General features: G+C 35.5%; 1 protein-coding gene across 2 annotated transcripts in view; it reads left to right on the top strand.

Annotated features, from left to right (window-relative positions):
- Positions 1-17,082, top strand: part of PLCB1 (phospholipase C beta 1) — a 1,466,985-nt gene that overhangs the window by 798,375 nt on the left and 651,528 nt on the right. For both annotated transcript variants that reach the window (XM_053712164.1, XM_053712163.1), the window contains exons 8-9: positions 786-886; positions 10,015-10,181. In XM_053712164.1, the coding sequence (XP_053568139.1) occupies positions 786-886; positions 10,015-10,181 (268 nt within the window). The remainder of the gene's footprint in view (positions 1-785; positions 887-10,014; positions 10,182-17,082) is intronic.

The following is a 17,082-nucleotide window of genomic DNA, read 5'->3' as shown; positions in this document are numbered from 1 at the left end:
AAAAAGAAAACTATCTAGTGTGTTAGAGCATTTTATAATCGCATTATTGTTTACATATAAATATGTGTTACACCTCTGCAAAGGGATCAGCTCCAGAGTAGCACTGCCGTACTGGAATAAAGCTGAACACAAAAGATGAACCAATTGCAAGAAGCAAATGTGTGTAGCTAGCCACCAATCACCAGCTAGCTCACAGTAGGGCTTTACTGCCGCAGAGTATATATACATATACATGCCCTATCCACATCATAAATATTTAATTTTGCCTTTAATTTCCCTTTAAGCAGGGACACCCCAAACATTTGTGGGGCCCTGGGCAAGACAAATTTGCAAAAAGAGCTCTTATCCCCCCCCATATGCACTGACCCCTTTATTGCCCACCCTGTCCCAACATTCAGTGTTACCTAGACAAAGAATAACATTATATATTGCATAAACTAAATACAGGATATACCTTATACCTTTTCATACCCTGACCCTTAAATGTGCGGGGCCCCCCAAAGCATGGGGCCTTGGGCGTGTGCCCCTCTCACCCTACCCAAAGGGCAGGCCTGCCTTTAAGTAACATGATTGGTTTGGAAGTTTATTTTTGTACAGGTTCACATCATATTCCATTAATTATATTTTAATTTTCAAGAACTCTTTAATGAATGAAAGTCAATTTCTTAACTAATAAAACATTGATATCAGATGAACATTGTATTTATGTATGTATGCATTTATTTGTTGTTATTTAAAAAACAAACTCCATATTTTATTTTAATTTATCTCTCTTATTTCCACAGAGTGATTCAATTCCTCAGGATGACTTCACTCCAGAATTATACAGAGTCTTCTTAAACAATCTGTGTCCACGCCCTGAAATCGACAACATTTTTGCAGAGTAGTAAGAATTATTTTTTTAATTGTTTCCTAATTTTAGAATCAAAGGTCAGATTCCCAACTTTTAATTTATAATATATGGAATATGGGTCACCAACTATATAAATGAACATTACAATATAATGCTTATGTTTCTATATAGGCTGCAGAGTTGCATGTCTATAGCAGTGTTTTTCAACCAGTGTGCCGTGGCACACCAGTGTGCCGTGAGAGATCATCAGGTGTGCCACGGCAGACTGACAACAGTATGACATATTTTTTAAACTTTGCTTGTTTTTTACTCCCAGTGCAGGGGTAGTTTGTAGGAGGCATGGCATAACAGCACAATACATACAGTATGTGTGTGTTTGTGTGTATGTGTGTGTATATATATATATATATATATATATATATATATATGCTGTATTAGGCTACAATGTGTGATTTTTTTTAAATTTTGGGATGGTGGTGTGCCACAGGATTTTTTAATGTAAAAAAGTGTGCCACGGCAAAAAAAAGGTTAAAAATCACTGGTCTATAGGACCAATATGATCAATAACTGATGTGGCAGAAATAAAAAGGTTTTTACTACAGTTAAATTATTTGCAGTGCATAGTACTCTTTGGGGTAGAATTGTAGATGTATTGGGATAAAATATATCAATCAAAAAATGCATCCAGAGCATCACTCAGTTTTTGGTGGACAAAAATGTTTCATATACCGGAGGATAATTGTGTGAATTTTGACAAAAACTTCTATCATAAAGTACCTCCTTGATAAACAAACAATAATTTGCTTGCCATGTTTCAATCTTATCTTCAGCTGATATTTTTACTCAGTAATGTTTATTCCTTTAAATTATAAAATCAACACAAATTGTATTTTTCAGATTCCGGTTACAGATGACAATTTAGAAACGCTTCAATAGTAATATCTAGCACAGTAGTTGTGATAGTACTATGCACTTTTTTTTATTTTATTTTTTACCTTTTTGAAGATCCATATGTGCATTGCTGGGTTTTCAAAAATCAGGTTTTAGTTTGGTCAGCGAGTCTTGTTAAAGATACCAGCATGAGATAGATTCACAAGTGAGAACCTGTCATAACCCAATGCATGAGAAAGCAAACATTAAACAAAAATAGATGCGCATTTCACTGAAAAATAAAGACTCAGGATGCAAAGGTCTATATCTCTGCTCCACAGCAGGAACATGTGATTTTGTATCCAGCTGGCACAGTTTCAAAAGAAATTGATTGAAAGCCGAATAGCATTTATTCTTTCCTTGGTTTTAAGAAGAGTTTCACAAATCAGTAACTCATTTTAGGAAAAAAAAAAAAAAAAGTCAAAATTGTCTAATTATCTATCACCTAGTTTACGAGTTTTGTGTTTCGTGTTTTAACAATGAGAAAATGGCAATTTCAGCGTTAAAACAGCAACGCAGCCATTATGAGTCTTGTCGGTATAGCTGTACCGCAAGCCTTTTAGCATGTAACGCAACGTCAGTCCGGCACTCGAAAAAATTACATTTTTTCATGGGATTCCCATAGCTCGGCCATTAAGAGTTTTGCAGTGAGGCTAAAAAATTTGCGTTATACCCTATACCGACAAGATCCGTACCACCATCTTAGAGCAGTTACATAAAACTCATAACTAAAGTGTTACAAAGTACACTAACACCCATAAACTACCTATTAACCTTTAAACCGAGGCCCTCCCGCATCCCCAATACTATAGTAAAGTTTATAACCCCTAATCTGCCGCTCCCGACATCGCTGCCACTAATACAATTTATTAACCCCTATTCTGCCGCTGCCCGACATCGCCCACACTATACTAAAGTTATTAACTCCTTTTCTCCCACACCCCAATATTGCCTGCACTATAATAAAGAAAATAGAATTTCAGTAGCTGTCATCCTATTGGCTGATTTGAACAGCCTATAGGATTTTATCAGCTCTTATTCCTATTGGCTGATTTAAATTTTTCAGCCAATAGGAATGCAATGGTACCTCCAGTATAAAAGGGGTACCTTGCATTTAAATCCTCAGTGTGCGGCGGACGATCGTATGAAGAGGACCTCCACATCGGATCAATGGACCTCCGCTTGGACCTCCACCTTGGACCTCCATCTGGACCTCTGCCTTGGACCTTTGCCTGGACCTTTGCCTCCGCTCATCGACTGCTCCACCTCTGCAGGGATAAAGAAGACGCAGGTCCCGCGATGGATGAAGATGGAGCCGCCTGGATGAAGATGGACCCACCAGGATGAAGATTGTTCAAGCGAGACTTCAGCAACTGTGAGTACCTAAAGAGGGGTTAGTGTTAGGTTTTTTTAAGGTTTTTTGGGGTGTTTTTTGGCCATTTCTTAAAAGAGCTGAATGTCCTTTTAAGGGCAGGAAAAAGAGTTGAATGTCCTTTTAAGGGCAATGCCCATACAAATGCCCTTTTCAGGGCAATGGGTAGATTAGGTTTTTTTTAGTTAGGTTTTTTTTATTTTGTGGGTTTGGGGGGGGGTTTGTAATGTTAGGGGTGTTTGTTTTTATTTTTAGAAAAATAGCTGATTTCTTTAGGGATATGCCCTACAAAGGGCTATTGGTAGTTTATTATAGATTAGGATTCTTTTATTTTGGGGTGGGTTTTTTTAAAACGGGGTATTAAAATAGGAATAATTTTTATTATTTTGGATAATTTGTTTCTTATTTTGTGTAACTATTTACTAACTAGTCTACCTAGTTAAAATAAATACAAACTTACCTGTGAAATAAAAATAAAACCTAAGCTAGCTACAATATAACTATTAGTTATATTGTAGCTAGCTTAGGTTTTATTTCACAGGTAAGTTTGTTTTTAGTTTTAAATAGGTATTATTTAGTTAATAATTGTAACTTTAATTTAGCTCTATTTTAATTATGTTAAAGTTAGGGGGTGTTAGGTTTAGCATTAGGTTTAGGGTTATGGTTAGATTTATGGTTACGGTTAGGGCTAGGTTTAGGGGTTAATATTGTTTAATTTAGGTTGTTGCTTTTCATTCCACGATCGTAGGTGTTAGGTTTTTTTTTTAACACGCTCTCCCCATTTATGTCCATGGGGAAAGCGTGCACAAGCACCTCAAAGCAGCGCTTGTATTTTGTGCTGTATGGAGCTCAACGCAACCATATTGCACACACAAGGCGGCTTTTTAAAAACTCATAATGGCAGCACTATGGAGGGGGAAATAACGCAACTTTTGCTGTGTTCATTAACTACACTCTATAGCGCAAAACTTGGAATCTAGGTGAATAATAGTTAATGGAAAATCATGGGGTTTTTTTCTCACTCTTTATTAGGGTCAACTTGTATTTTTGTTGATATATGGTAAAAAAATAACAAGGTTCCATTCCAATCAATTTGAATTCATATATGAAAACACTGGTTGTGTCTTTATGTATTGATTTCAAAGCAATTCTATTCAATAAGTAAATCTGAAAACACCTGTGCTACATATATGATATTTCTAGGTTTGCAAGTTTTTTTTCTTCCACATTGAGAAACAAAACTCTGCATAGAAGGTGTTTTTATGTACTTTGTGTTGAATTCAAAAGTGCAAAAAAAGTGGCTTGAAAAGTGTCTACATATTGATTGGAATAACTGAAATACTTTCTATGCAACGCATAGGGGGTATTTTTGTGGTACAAATGCATTTAAAGGGACACAGAACCCAAATTTTTTCTTTTGTGATTCAGATAGAGCATGAAATTTTAAGCAACTTTCTAATTTACTCATATTATCAAATTTTCTTTATTCTCTTGTTATCTTTATTTGAAATGCAAGAATGTAAGTTTATATGCCGGCCCATTTGTGGTGAACAACCTGGGTTGTCCTTGCTGATTGCTGGCTAAATTCATCCATCAATAAAAAAGTGCTGTCCAGAGTTCTGAGCCCAAAAAAAAGCTTAGATGCCTTCTTTTTCAAATAATGATAGCAAGAGAACGAAGAAAAATTGATAATAGGTGTAAATTAGAAAGTTGCTTCAAATTGCATGCTCTATCTAAATTATGAAAGAAAAAAATTGGGTTCAGTGTCCCTTTAAAAAGTGTAGGATAAATCCATGCAATGCACTTTGCAAGAGAAATCTGACTGATTCAAATGGAATTCACTGTTCCTACATCCAAAATTTCTAGAAATTCCCATTTTATTATAGATATTGATACACTTTAACATATGAGAACTTCTTTCTTAATAACATTAACTTGATCTTTTAATTAATGAAGCCTTTACCCTTTACTGTATGTACAACAGCAATGTTTATGCTCCATTATTCTTGCATTTTTAATCTCCACTTGTAGTCTGACTGTATGTGTTTAATCCTTGCAAATGGGGTTAAACACACAGATAAAATTCTATTTCGAGCTGCAGAAACTGATGGTCCACACCTGGAAACAGCTGGCAAGCCAATTTGCAGTGGCAGTTGCATGACCCTGCCAATCAGCAACTGTATTCAGCTTAGGATCTGCAATGCTTGCTTTCCTTGATCATTTCTCTATCTATGTGTTTAACTCCTATGCAAGGACCACAGCGAGAGGTGTAAAAATTACATCCCCTACAATGTCCCTTTAAACACATGTATCAATATGTATATATATGACTTTTATTGTTTATCTTTTATAATCCATGTGTCTAATATCCTTTAAATCTTTTAAGTTAAAAAGATATTTTTTCCTAATTGCCATTATTTTAGCAAATAGGAATGCATCTTGTTATTGGTATATCTGTTTCAAATTACTTAAAAATATGAAACATGTTCCAGCCTTTGACCTCTATTCTCCATCTTCAGATATGGATGATTTAATATGAACTGTTTGTTACATATGATGTCGATATAGCATTGCACTAAAGCTGCCAAGGCTAAGGATGTTGAAGATTTCTCTGATATTAAATCCCCCAGGTTTTATTTGAAGCCTGTGCAGAACTTTTGTTTTTTTCAAACAAAACCTACAAGATTTTCAGTGCATTTTTACTTCGGTTGAACAAAATGATTTTTGTTTCCCGTTAGATGCTGTAAGCCTCTAATAATATCGCCTTAACCAAATGCAATGTATATACGTTAAGTGGGACTTTGCTTATCGTACCGCACGACATATATACACGTCATGCTGGACTTTTCTTATCTTTCAGATTATTTCTTCCAATACTGGAAAAACAGGAAAGTCTTTTTTTGGTTGCAAAGTTATCACAATCAAATTCAAACTAAATGCAAACCCCATTTTCCCACAACAGCAATATGAACTGCTGATAATGGATTCTGATCACTGAATTCTGATATGGGTTAAAAGGGTTAATAGAGAGTTTTGTTTGTGTGCTTTGCAATTGGATAGAGTGGTGTTTATGATGTATTAAACAATAATAATATTTGTATATAGGCATGGTGGATATATACTGACCATGTTTGATCAATGATGTTTTTATGGGGCCTAATTATCAAAGTGCAAGCAGACATGATCCGCTGTAGCTATTCATGTCTGCCGCTCATCAATAAATGCCATCAGGCATACGCTGTCAGCATTTATTATTGCACAAGCATTACTAGTGAAATGCTTGTGCAATGCTGCCCCATGTAGATTTGCAGCCACTAGCAGGGGGTGTCAATCAACCTGATCGTATTCAATCGGGCTGATTGCTGTCCGCTTCCTCAGAGGTTGCGGACGAGTTAAGGAGCAGCAATCTTAAGACCACTGCTTCTTAACTCCTGTACAGATGCATACAAATGCATTCGGGCCTTAATAAATCGGCCCCTTAAACTTAATATTTTAAAAGTATTTTTAAATAATATTTAATTCTTTTAGAAAACTTTGTTTTCAGTTTTGGCTAGATTGTTATGTAAAATCAAGAAAAACATTGTGGGAAATTAATTTCCTTTAGAAAAAAAGTGCCTCCAAAAACCATGATTTTAACAGTTCTCACACTGTAAATCATGAAATATCAGCAGAAGTTCCAAACCCCACTGTACAGAATGATAAGGTGGTGACGCGTAATAAGGTGGTGACGCGGGGTTCTAGAAACTGTAAATCACATTTTTTTTTTTCAAAGCACGATTTGTGGGGCTTCTGTTTAATGTAAAAACCTGCACATCTGATCTAGATTGCAAATAAATAGGATGAAATGGTAAACTGTAAAATGCTGATCATGAATACGCAATTGCTGATAGAAATCCTGTTTACGAAGATTAAATTACTGTCATTAGAATAATGAAAATGTGAGTATGAGATAAAACAGATTTTGAGAATGAGATTGTCGAATGCCATTTCTAGATGTCATAAACATCATTTCTGTTTTCTCGTTTTTCCTGCAGTTCTCACTGGATATCACATATCTATCTATTAAATACATGTACATATTTAAATGTCTGTCCACCCACTATATACTACTATACTGTAGAGGTGTGCATGGGTCAAAAATTTGGTCTAGCCGAATCTTTCAGATCGATTATTCAGAAAATTTAGTTTTCCAAATGTTTGTTATTAGTTTTGTTTTAAACAAAATGAATATTCGGGGAACGTTTACATTGGTTTTCATTAACGAAATGTAAATGTTCCTTCGCTACACTTGCCTCTAGTGTGCTGGACAGCCGCGCTTAACCCGACCCTTCTTCACAGAGCACCATGGCACACTAATAGGAGTTTTAGTGTGGCGGATCTACAGGTCTACTATACTGTAATAAAATAGTGCTGAATATAGGTTTAATGAATCTAGACCACAAATTCATATATAGTCGCAAACATGTAAAAATGTCATTTTTGCACTTTATCAACACCAATCCAAATATTCTCCAATACTGAAATGGTTTTATCTCTTGGATTCTGATCTCTCAGAACTTGCTAAACATTGATTATGAGTCATATAACCGCAGATAATGGGATTGGAAAAATTGGAATCGACCCCATTGTTAGCAACACTTTCAGTGTTTGGAATCAATGGACACAACCTGTGAAAAGCATTGAGTGTTGTCTATATCAGTGTTCCTCAGTTCCAGTTCTCAGGAAACTAACAGGTCAAATTTTCAGGATTACCTTGGTGACAGCAGGTTCATAGCCCTTCTTGCTAATAAACTGATTATTGTACCTATGCTCTAGTTCGGACATCATGAAAAACTAGCCTGTAAGTGTGCCCTGTTGACTGGAATTGACAAATAGTCAATTTTCATCTATTTTGCAGTGGTCAATAAGGGACACACATAAATGAGTTCTTGCACAAACAATCACAGTGCAACATGTAAGAGCTTCAGGGTTCTGAATTAGCCTCTCCAGAGTAGAAAAAAAGATCAGGTTTAAATTACATGTAAAGCAGGCAAATATATGATAAATATACATTGCAAATATACTATGCTTTATTAAATCTTTTACAGGGAATTACTACATAATCATTTTAATGTCACTTTAAAGGGACATTGTACACTAGATTTTCCTTTGCATAAATATTTGTAGATGATAAATTTATATAGCCCAACTGGCAGTGTTTTTGTAACAATATATAGTGTTGCTTATTTTTTAATACCATTGTGCTGATTTTCAGACTCCTAACCAAGCCTTAAAGTATCATATGTAGACTGAAGTCTACAGACTGCTGATTGCTCCTGTTTTTTCATCTGCAGGGGAGGGGGGGGGGGGTGCCTGGTCTACCTGCTTTTCCAGCCCCTTTCACTGGGTGGAGCTTAGGATTTATTTAGAGTTAGTTTTTTTTTTTTGGGGGGGGGTTGGTTGGGTGGTGGGTTTTACTGTTGGGGGGACTTTGCATTTTTTTACAGGTAAAAGAGCTGTTTATCTTAGGGCAATGCCCTACAAAAGGCCCTTTTAAGGGCTATTGGTAGTTTATTATAGGCTAGGGGTGTTTTTATTTTGGGGGGCTTTTTTATTTTTACAGGGCTATTAGATTAGGTGTATTTGTTTTTATTTTTGATAATTTAGTTTATTATTTTTTGTGATCTTAGTGTTTTTTATTTTTCATAATTTTAGTGTTTATTTTTTTGTAATAGATTTTTTCGTAGGATTAGTTTTTTTTAAATTTGTAATTTAGGATTTTTAATTGGTAGTTTTTTTTATTTTTTATTTTAATTTTATTAGTAATGTTAGGTTTATTTATAGTTTAATGTTAGGTATATTTTTATTTCACAGGTAAATTTTTATTTATTTAAATATAGTTATATTGTAATTTTAATTTAAAGTTAGGGGGTGTTAGGTTTAGGGGTTAATAGTTTAATTTAGTGTTTTGCAATGTGGGGGCCGGTGGTTTAGGGGTTAATCGGTTTATTTAGTAGCGGCGATGTGGGAGGCCGGAGGTTTAGTGCTTAATAGGTTTATTTGGTGGTAGCGATGTGGGAAGCCGAAAGTTTGGGGGTTAATAGGTTTATTTAGTGGCGGCGATGTGGGTGACAGGAAGTTTAGGGGTTAATATGTTTATTTCGTTGGGGCTATGTTGGAGGCCGGAGGTTTAGGGGTTAATAACTTTATTATAGTGTCGGTGATGATGGGGAGTGGCGGTTTAGGGGTTAATATATTTAAATAGTGTTTACGATGTGGGCGGGTGGCAGATTAGGGGTTAATACATTTATTTACTAGTCACAATGTGGGTGGACAGCAGATTAGGGGTTAATAAATTTTAAATAGTGTTTGCGATGAGGGGGGGTGGCAGTTTAGGGGTTAATAGGTAGTTTATAGGTGTTAGTGTATCCATAACTACTGGTCTCAGATCGCGGTATGGATCGTGTCGGTATAGGCTGTAACGCAAGCATTTTAGCCTGAACGCACAATGTGTAATACCAGCGCTATGAAAATCCCACGTCATTTTTTTGAGTGCGGATTGGACATTGTGTTACAGGCTAAAATGCTTGTGTTATAGCTAAACCGCTGTGACTTGTTATATGCGTTCCGGGCCATTCCACGCGCAATGGTCAATTTTTCAACAGTATAGCTGTACCGCAAAACTCGTAATCTAGCCATAAGTTTTTAAAAGGTTTTATACTGGATTTTTTTATTTTTTTTTATCAGTATCTGTGCATATTATTCTTTATAGTAGTGTCTAATACATACAGTTATATGAGAATTGATGAACTCTGTCCCTTTAATAATTAATTTGTATTTTATGTCAAAAGTCAATAAATGTTTTATTTTTATTTTGTAGTGGTTCAAAAAGTAAACCGTACCTCACTGTTGACCAGATGACAGAATTCATTAATATCAAACAACGAGATCCTCGATTAAATGAAATTCTTTACCCACCGCTAAAGCAAGAACAAGTCCAACAACTACTTGAAAAATATGAGCCTAACAACAGTTTAGCAAAGAGAGGTGAGTAAACTATATTTGTCTTTTAATGAAATATTAGCATTCTAATTTTGTATTAATAAATGTTTTATGATATTTTATTCTTAAATGAAACATTAGTGTTAGGTTGTATATCTATAAACATCTGTCAATGAAAAATATGTTATGTGTGCTAAATAGATTTTATATATAAATCAAAATGAAACATTTATATATTTAATGAATTCCTATAGTACAGTCCTTATAGGGAATTATAAGTGACCTATTAAGCTTTTAACTATTAATCATATTGATCAAACTTTATTGACTCACCTGTTCCAAAGCAGGAAGCTAATGGAATATTGATGATCTCACTAGATTTAAATCTAGTGAAAAGTTAATGTAACAATGTAACATAACTGCGAAATAGTTGGACAGCACAGGTCCCCCTCTATTTGGTGAAATATGGAATACTTAGAGTTAGCGGATGTATTATTTTGGATACATTAAAGGTATACTAAACCCAAATTCTTCTTTCATGATTTGGATAGAGCATGCAATTTTAAGCAACTTTCTAATTTACTCCTATTATCAAATTTTCTTCGTTCTCTTGGTATGTTTATTTGAAAAAGCAGGAATGAAAGCTTAGAAGCCGGCCCATTTTTGGTTCAGCACCCTGATGGCTTTAGCCACCAATCAGCAGGTGGTACCCATGTGAATGTAAAATGGGCCGGCTCCTAGGCTTTCATTCATATAAAGATAACAGGAGAACGAAGAAAAAATGATAATAGGAGTAAATTAGAAAGTTTTTAAAATTGCATGCCCTATCTGAATCATGAAAGTGTTATTTTGACTAGATTGTCCCTAAATAATAATAATGCCAAAATATGGATGATTTATTTTGGCATCGGATTACCTTTAGTATGGAGTCTCAATAAGAGCAGGTTTTTGTTATGGATTGGCTTCATGTCTAAAAATGGTTTATCCCACTGTGGAAACCCATTTTTTTAGATCATTGGCACCCATACCTAGATGGGATCTTCTGTTTTGTGAATTTGATTATTGTGATGTACTTATGCCTGAGTTAATTATAAGAAAATCTGAGACATCAGGTGAAAATGACTATTGTTTAACTTGGCAAATCACCCTTTTTTCTAACTGAGAGAGACCACTTGGTACAATATACTTGGGCAAAATACATTTCACATTTCTTTAAATATGACCAACAACATACTTTTTATAAGCTACTGGTCAATACTTAGCGATCAACTTGTACATCTTGATCTACCTTTTGGACACACTGCTTCATTGCTATGCCCTGTTTTTATTATTATTATTTTATTATATTATTATTATACTTTATTTATAAAGCACCAACATATTCCACAGCGCTGTCCATGGGTACAATTCATTTAAATAAAACAATGATATAAAACTTGTAAGAGACAAGACACAATTTTACAAACATATACAGGAGGAATTAAGGACCCTAATTCCGTGGGAATTTACAATCTAGAAGGGTAGAAAGTAGGAGAAACAGGAGGTTTGATATATTCTATGTGCCCTCATTTTACATCAGTATATTTTAAGAGTATTCTGATATGCTGAGTGAATTTTCTACACTTTAAAGCTTGTATAAGAATGCATTGTGCCTTGCTAAACCCATGAGAGATAAACAGATGAAAAGCACCATTAGACGGGAGTTGACATCTTTTATAGATCTGTGGAGTTTGTCAGTACTCCCAATTCTACTTCATATTCAGCATATTTCCCTTTGGATTGCACTGTCAAGATACAATGAACCGTTCTGAGGGGTGAATTTGAACATTAAGCTGGTACCTAGGGAGCTTAGAAAAAGATGGTTTGAATGTTAAAAGTGTGAACAGGTTTAGAGAAGAAACGATTTCAAAGGAAAATGCTTTTGCCCTGGTGATATGCAAACCAAGCTAAAAATTATACAAATGTTACATCAAAGTTTCTAAAAATGTAAAACATGATATACACTGAAGATAAAAGATTGAATATTTAAATAATTTTATTTTTCAGGCATTAGACATGCAGATGAGTTTGTTGTATTTACAAATTCTAAATTGAAATCTAATGCTTCAACCAATAATGAAGATGAAAACACAATTGGTACCTATAAAATTAAGGCAATACTAATCCACAGAACCATATCTAAAAGTGTATAAGCCAGTACAATTGTAATCCATCTTCTTTAAATGTTGCTTCTTAATATTGTTTCATTATTGAAATAGGACATGCTATATTAAACAACTTTCCAATTTACTTTTATCACCAATTTTGCTTTGTTCTCTTGTTATTCTTAGTTAAAAGCTAAACCTAGGAGGATTATATGCTAATTTCTTAGATCTTGAAAGCCGCCTCTAATCTTAAAGCATTTTGACAGTTTTTAACCACTAGAGGGCATTAGTTTGTGTGTTTCATATAAATAACATTGAGCTAACGCACGTGAAGCTCCTAAGAGTGAGCACTGATTGGCTAAAATAGCAAGTCTGACAAAAGAAATGAAATAAGGGGGCGGTTTGCAGAAGCTTAGATACAAGGGGATCACAGAGGTAAAATGTGCAAAATTATAACTGTGTGTGTTATGCAAAACTGGGGAATGGGTAATAAAGGGATTATCTATCTTTTTAAACAATACAATTTTTGGTGTTTACTATCCCTTTAAATATCAGTTTCCTTCTTGCATCTGTTCTCCATTGCTATCTTCTGTGACAATGCATTTATACTTCTGCATCCTGCCTAAGTAACCTCTTTTGCAGATTTTAAACAACTTTGCAATTTACTTCTATTATCTAAGATGTTTTGTTCTCTTGGTATCCTTTGTTGAAAATGTTACCTAGGTAGGTTTAGGAGCTGTTGATTAGTGGCTGAATTTATATTCCTCATGTTAGGGTCAGACTCAATGCATTCAGCTAGCTCCCATTAGTTTACTGCTGCTTCAGCCAAGGATACCAAGAGAATGGAGCAAAGTAAATTGGAAAGTTGTTTAAAAATTGTATGCGCTATCAGAATGATGAAAGAAAAATGTAGGGTTTCATGTCTCTTTAAGACCACTTAAATCATTCTAGACCGATGTGTCTGCCCAGATCAACAAGCTCTATGTGCAAGATTATGGTGAGGAGCTGTGCAAGTTATCTTTAGTGTATAATAAATGCAGGTGGCATATATCGCCTCCTATATGGATGGAAAGGTTACCTTAATGGGAACTTTGCAAATCACAGCTTCATAATGGCTTTCTACATTTCTAACACAAATCTATTTACCTATATATATTTGTTTCATGTATTTGTTTTCTGTAGCCCCATTCCCTTGCCTCTCTTTTTAAAAGGACTTCTCTTATTATTGCTGTCTTACTTAGATGTATTTGCATGTACTTTTCATATAGGTGTAACTCCCCCTCTTTGACTTGCCCACACACTTACAGCTTCTATAAAGTAAGAACCTTTAAGGCAAGTTATTTTGGAAAATCATATCCATATATTTGGTGGCAGTTCCATAAACTAAATGTTAAGGAGAAACTATTTACCTCACAGAGCTCGTTGAAGGGACTGGGAATCTGGGGAATGAGTCATGGAGAGCAGTGATCAGAGATATAGTTCTGTGGGTGATTTGGGATCATGACTGGACATTCCAGATCTCCCAGGGGCATGGTGAGGTGTTGAAGGAGTGCAGGAGGAGCAGGGACAATTTTCACCCTATTCCTCTGCCTAGCAGGGTGCAAAGTAACAGATAAGGGGGCTTTTGCATCCCTATTAAACCATCACTATGTGTATATTATTTTTCACCAAGTCTGAGAGACAATTTATGTATAGATTAGATGTGTCAATTTACTGTACACCCTGGGGTCACAATTTACACTTATAAATCTATTATAATTGGTTATACAACACGGATTCCTTATTATATGTTGATCATTTGTGCACAAAGCAATTATAAAGGTGGGAAATGTGGTTTTAAAAAGGGTTATCATATCTATATCTTTGTAAATATTTAAAAATAATTGGACATTAAATTCAGAAATACATAGGGCATGCTTGTGAAAAACCACTGTTTAAAACAGTTTTGCCTGAAAACTTAAAATGAATTAACATATTGAAACTAATAAGAAATATGTCTTGTGCATAACTCACAATGCTGTTGTTTGACAGGGACGTACCACATATGAATAACATCCTAAAATATATTTTCTTCAGCACAGGGATAAACTTTTTTTTCCCAAAAAAAAAAATCCTCTTTTAAATCAAGCAAAATAATTAAAAAAACAAACAAAAAAGAAACATTTAATATCCCTTGAACAGACAATGCAATAAATAATATACTGTAGAGAATTACAAATAAAAGAGCAGTTCTCTGACAATTAATCCTCACGCAGAACAAGCAGAAGATCTAAATGTGTTTTCTCCTGTTAAACAGAAGAAAATGTCTTTTGATTTTTTGGAAGTTGTTTTGCTCATCCGGGCAGAGTGCCAGCGCACCGCCAGAACCTCTTCAGCTACTGGAAGATGTTATTCTTTAGAGCACTAAAATTATACTCACATTGCACGTGCATCTTGTTTGATTTTAATTTGTGAGTCATGACAACAACTTTATGATATAATTATATTTTCCGAGTACATTGATAAAACGGAGTTAACTGGATAGTATGAAGATAAAAAAAAAATATTTTATTTCCAGCCACATTTTATGTTAATCGATAGTTTTGGCAAATGGAACCTCATCAAAGATCTATTTCTGGTGTAGTTGTCCTCTTGATGCACTGGGAAGGATAATGCTGTTGTAGTACTAGAAAAGATCTGAAGACTACTTGATAAAATGTCAGTAGATTATACAACTGAGGTTTCAGGCAGAAATTCAGCAGAAAAAAAAAAGAAAACTGGAAAAAGTACAGGAGATGAACGTAATGTAGGACAACAGGGAAAATCAGGGATTTAAAGGAACATTGAAGTCAAAATTAAAGGGATAGTATAGTTGTAATTAAACTCTCATGATTCAGATAAGGCGTGCAATTTTAAACAACTTTCCAATTCACTTTTATTATCACATTTGCTTTGTTGTTTTGGTATTCTTAGTTGAAAGCTAAACCTAGGTAGGCTTATATGCTATTTCCTAAGCCCTTGAAGGCCGCCTCTTATCACAATGCATTTGACAGTTTTTCACAGCTAGAGGGCCTTAGTTAATATGTGCCATATAGATACAATTTTGTTCATGCCATGAAGTTATTTATGAGTCAGCACTGATTGGCTAAAATACAAGTCTGTCAAAAGAACTGAAATAAGAGGCTGTTTGCAGAGGCTTAGATACAAGGTAATAACAGAGGTAAAAAGTGTATTAACCCTTTGAGTGCTAAGCACTTTCCCACCTGGTTGCTAAGATTTTTTTTTTTTTTTTAATTTTTTTGAACATTTTTTTGATTACCTTTCCAATGGTGGGTCTTGGGGGTCTGTAGCTTCTTAGATGCCTGAGATACAGGCTTCTAAGCAGCATGCCCCCTGCTCCTATACTTAACATTAAGTATAAATAAAGTTATGCAGTGACATCATCACGTTATTGCGCGTGACGTCACCACGCAAAACGGGAAGCCCCGGAGATGCCTGTCACTCTACAGGCACGATCGCCAGGGTAGGAGCGGGTGGGAGCCCCCAGATCTCCCTCAAGTTGGGAGAGTAGCCATCGTTAGCACCAGAGTGGGAAACTCTGCGACTGCTCAGAGCCGTCGTTAGCACTCAAGGGGTTAATATAACCATGTTGGTTATGCAAAATTGGCAATAATAAAGATATTATCTATCTTTTTAAACAATAAAAATTCTGGAGTAGACTGTCTCTTTAAATATTGATGATTCAGATAGAGCATGCGATTTTTAACCTTTATTAAATTTACTACTCTTATGTAATTTTATTCATTCTCTTTGTATGCTTTGTTGAAAATCATACCTAGGTAGGCTCAGGAGCAACAATGCACTACTGGGAGCTATCTGCTTATTGGTGGCTGCACATATATGTCTCTTTTCATTGGATCAACATATGTGTTCAGCTAGCTCTCATTAGTGCTTCTTCAACAAAGGATACCAAGAAAATTTAGCAAATTTGATAATAGAAGTAAATTGGAAAGTTGTTCCGAATGACGAAAAATACTGAGCTAGATTACAAGCGGGCGCGCAATAATTAACCAGTCATTACAAATGGCTGGTTATTGCTACCGCAAGATCGTGGTAGCAATTAGCGCTTTTAAAATGAATCAGAGATCAGATCTCTGGTTAATTTTATAAAAATGCCCCAAATGCTCCCAAAATACACTGTAGTGTATTTTATTATAAAATAAACGGCTAGGTTGTGAGTTTTGCGTTATAAGCGGCTTGGTACTAACTTGCAAATTATTGTAACCGCTCACCTCCCTATAGCGCTGCTATTACAGGTTTGCAAAAACCCGGCGTTAGCAGGCAATAAGTGAGCATTGAGTAAAATTGAGCTCCATACCACACTCCAATACCAGCGCCGCGGTGAGCTGGTTTTACGTGCTCGTGCACGATTTCCCTATAGACATCAATGGGGAGAGCAGGCTGAAAAATATTCTAACACCTGCAATAAAGGAGCGTAAAGCTCCGTAACGCAGCCCCATTGATTCCTATGGGGAAAGAAAAGTTATGTTTAAACCTAACACACATCGCCGACATCTACATTACACTTATTAACCCCTAATCTTCCGCCCCCGACATCGCCACCACCTACCTACACTTATTAACCCCCAATCTGCCGCCCCCGACATCGCCGCCACCTACATTACACTTATTAACCCCTAATCTGCCGCCCCCGGCATCGCCGCCACCAAAATTACACTTATTAACCCATAATCTGCCGCCCCCGACATCACCGTCACCTACATTACACTTATTAACCCCTAATCTGCCGCCCCCGGCATCGC

The sequence above is a fragment of the Bombina bombina genome, chromosome 4 (genome assembly GCF_027579735.1).
Source record: "Bombina bombina isolate aBomBom1 chromosome 4, aBomBom1.pri, whole genome shotgun sequence".
Classification (NCBI taxonomy): domain Eukaryota; kingdom Metazoa; phylum Chordata; class Amphibia; order Anura; family Bombinatoridae; genus Bombina; species Bombina bombina.
The sequence above is the reverse complement of the archived record's forward strand: the minus strand, read 5'-3'. Positions and strand labels throughout refer to the sequence as shown.